Source organism: Sesamum indicum, linkage group LG4 (genome assembly GCF_026168435.1).
Source record: "Sesamum indicum cultivar Baizhima isolate 11 linkage group LG4, ASM2616843v1, whole genome shotgun sequence".
Lineage (NCBI taxonomy): Eukaryota > Viridiplantae > Streptophyta > Magnoliopsida > Lamiales > Pedaliaceae > Sesamum > Sesamum indicum.
The window spans coordinates 12449546-12453629 of NC_142660.1; the positions used below are offsets into that span (position 1 = coordinate 12449546).

At 36.9% G+C, this 4084-nt stretch overlaps 1 protein-coding gene across 1 annotated transcript; it reads right to left on the minus strand.

Moving 5' to 3' along the window:
- Nucleotides 1-393: 393 nt before the first annotated feature.
- On the minus strand, nucleotides 394-1767 carry LOC105160417 (baicalein 7-O-glucuronosyltransferase-like). The gene has a single exon (NM_001319687.1). The coding sequence runs from the start codon at nucleotides 1765-1767 to the stop codon at nucleotides 394-396; it is 1374 nt and encodes a 457-aa protein (NP_001306616.1).
- Between the last annotated feature and the right edge of the window lie 2317 nt (nucleotides 1768-4084).

Consider the following 4084-nt stretch of genomic DNA (forward strand, 5'->3'; position numbering starts at 1 on the left):
AATTGATTTAAACATATTCCATAAATTTATCTATTAAAAAATAAACATTAAAATTATTAAAAAAATTATGATGTAGTCTAGAACAAAGTGATAGGAGGACAGTTTAATGGGGTTGACAATTTTGTTAACAGTTAATAGGATATTTAATGGATTGATATTAAGAGTAATACTACACGCTAAATGTAGATTGGATTTTTTATTATAATGATTTTATTTCATTTCACATGCGTGTAAAATATTTTATTAAATAAAATTAATAACATAATTTTTTCATACATAACACACATATATATGTGAAATAACATAAAACGTGCAAAATGCATTAGAATGGAAAATTCAATTCACCAACGTTACACGGTAATTAAATTTTATTACTTGGAGTAATAACATCACTCAAACCCGAGTCACCGACGCAATGAAATTTTGCAACGCCACTAGCGACGATCCATTCTTCCGCACCGCCGCCGCAGCGGAGCTTTTCAATTCGGTCACTCGGTGTCGCACAGCTCTTCCCGTCTGGGAGTCCATCAACTGTCTGACTCGCTTCTCCAACTCAACCGCCGTCACTAACCCATCCGCCGTCTCCTCTAATGGCAGCGCCACCTTCATTTCCTCCACCATGAAAACCCGATTCATCCTCTGCTCCGCGTACAACGGCCACCCGATCATCGGCACCCCCAGCGACACCGCTTCCAGAATTGAGCTCCTACCGCAGTGTGTCACGAACCCACCCACCGAATCGTGACTCAGCACTTCCGTCTGCGGCGCCCATGACTTAATTATGAAGCCCCTGTCTTTAGTTCTCTCCAGGAAACCCTTTGGTAGCAGCTCATCCAAGTCTGGCTCCGCCGCTGCTGAATTCTGCTTGCCCGGTGGACTGCGCACGGACCAAAGAAATCTATAGCCGCTATTTTCCAGACCAAGCGCCATTTCTTTAAGCTGTTCAACGGAAAACAAGCCCCTCCTGCCGAAGCAGAGGAAAATCACGCTTTTGCTGGGCTGCGAATCAAGCCACTTCAGGCATTCATGCTGTATGCAGCCGTTGTTACGGTTGCTATCACCAACTAAGGGTCCAACCAAGTAAACAGGCGGTGTTGGCGCATTGGGAATGCACAAACCGTTTATCAGTGCTTCCTTAGCCCTAAACTCGAGCGCATCAAATGCGTTTACCAGGTTTCCGGTTGATTTTGCCATGTTTCTTGCGGCGTCCATAAAATGTTTGTAGATATTACTCTTACGATGAATCATAGCCTCGGGGAAATCTGATGAGTGAACGGGTGGGCAGCCAGGAATTTCGACAAAATCATTCAAGTCAGCAAGGTCTCCAGGAACGGTTTCCTCGATAGTGGGGAAATTCAGAAAGGGGCAAAGGCCAAACGCGCCGGAGCTGATGTAGAAGTAAGTGGGTATATTCAAGCCTGTAGAAACTTCAAAAACTGGATTGCAGAAGAAATCAATGACAAATGCTTTGATTCTTGACTTCTGGGAGATCTCTTGAAGGGCTTTGCTAACATTTGGGTTGTTGAGACGAGGTATTTCGAATAAGAGTTCAAGAGGATTGGTGGTCAAGTTGGGAGGAAGAGCGGGAGGTGGGAGGCGGTGGTAAGTGATGGAAGGCACGGTGGCGACGGAAGCCGCGGCGGACTCGGGGGCGGAGCAAAGGATTAGGAGGGGGATGGAGGGATAATGTTTGCTAATGAATTTGGCCAGCACTAACATGGAATTCAAGTGCTCTGCCGAAGTGTAGAGGACAACGGTGTCTTCCATAATCTCCTGATTCTGAAAAAGCAAGAGAGTGATTTTGTAGAGGATGGTGATGTCTGATTTTCTGTTGAATGGGAATGGCTGGCTGGCTTCCTTTTGTCCTTGTATCTATAGTATACTACCTTTCTATTCAAGGCAGGGCGCCCTCGGCTCGTGAGTCGTGCCTCAGCTAACTTTCCACTTTAAACTAATTAAAGTAACTAAATATTTTATAGTAATTTTTAATACATTAATTAAATTAATCCCATGTGAAAAGCTAAACCCCAAATTAGGATGTACTGAAAATAAAGATTTATCAACTTATTATTGAAAATAAATTAAAAATAATATTTTTATTTTTGAATTGATTACATTAAGTTGATTTAAATTAAAAATTATATATTGTTCTCAACTCTACCAACTTCTGTCTCTTATTAATAAAATTATAAATATTAAATTATAATACAATTTCTATTTTCAGCAATGTTTGCAAAAACTTGTATTTTTTAAAAGTGATGAATTCAAGTGATTTTCAGAAAAAGTTGCTAATAGTAAAAGTTGGGGTAAAATTCATATAATCTCTGATTTTTATTTTAATTTTAAAATAGTCTATATTTTTTTAATTAGTACCTCGAATGAGTGGTCTTTCTATATTACCCTTATGAAATTCTTTTTTTTTTTTTTACATAAAATCATGCATTAACTTTTTATTTTTTTAATTATAATTTGGCCCTTTTATTTTTAAACTTAGAAAAATATAATCATTTTAATTAAAATAATTTATTGTTGTCCCGCAAATAATAACTTGTGGAATGATATATTAATATAACTATTGTGAATTTAATGAACTAATTGAATTTTTCAAATAAAAAAATTAAATGAATAAGTTGGAGAAAATAGTTTGAACAAAAAAAATAGAGCAAAAATATTAAAATATAAAAACATTTAAAATTAGAGCATAAATTAAAAAAAATAAATATGTCAGCTAAAATATTGAAGGAATGGGTATATCCAATTAACATATATTTGTAAAACAATAAGTAATTTCTAAAAAAAAAATAGATGTAAATATACACAAACATTTGAATAAACATTTATTCAATTAAAATGATTATTGTTTTCTAAGCTAATGTATGAGGGACCAAATTGCAATAAAAAAAAAAAAGGAAAAGTGAAGAACTAAAATAATTTATTGTAAAAAGAAAAAAAGTTTGATAGTGATAATATGGAAAATTAATTGTTGGAGGGACTAACTTGAAATTGATTGAAAAGACAAAAATTATTTTAAAGTTGAAATCAAATCTGTGAACCAACGCGGTGCAATTATGGCCGCCCCTTTTCTATCACTCCATGCTTCCTTACTGCAACTTCCAACTTAAATTTCAATCTTCTCATTTCTAGTTCAACTTAATTGCTTTACCTAATCGATCCAGATGTCTAGTTGTCTTGGCAAATAATTAAAGTCGTGTATGGGTTTTGAAAGTGAATTATGATACTGGTGCGTTAACACAGTTATATCTTAATATATACACTCGTGGTAGAGAATAGATAACGAAACAAGGAGAGAAAACGAGAGGAATTAGGGGATTAGTAGTATAGAGGCCGAGAATTGTTCGACCAAATTTGGCGTTTATAAGCTCCTAAGTAAAAGTATTTTTACTTTTCTGTGCACCAATAAGAAAAAACATATTATCCAATATAATTTAAAATATCTAGTTACCACTAAGTCCTTCCATAGTAAGTCTTTCCCGTCAAAAAGTCTTGTCCGTTACTATTGGGATTACCTTATTTAGGTTATATGAAGTTGTTTCAAAGGAGCTATTGAGATATGGAATGAAAACCTTACAGAAGAAAGAATCAAGAAATTGGGTGGGAAATAGATAACTAGGAAAAAGAAAACAAGTTTGAGCAAGAAAAAGCGAAGCAGCAGAGCAAGCGTATGAATTTGATGTAGGTCGCTCAAAATCAGGATATCCGGATCGGGGTCGCTAGATCGTGTGGCTGGGTCGTGATCGCTGAATCCCTCTTTTAAGTTACCTGGAGTGGATTCTGAGAACACAGCAAACGTCAGACTAGCCGAGAAGCCCTCGGCGATGGCCCTCCGATGCCTAAGTTAGAAAGGGTAAGGTCGAAAATAGGTAATGGGATCAAATTAGAATATGAACTGGCGGTAAAAATAGGTCCAGAAAGCATGCCTGAAATATCATAAATGCGGGTATTTATATCGGTACGGTACCCTCTGTATGCATTACACGTGGCTCCAATGATGGCGCGCCACGTCACCCCCTATCGGACCCCTCCCCAAAGTGTGTACAACGATCTAGCGATCCCGATCCGAATA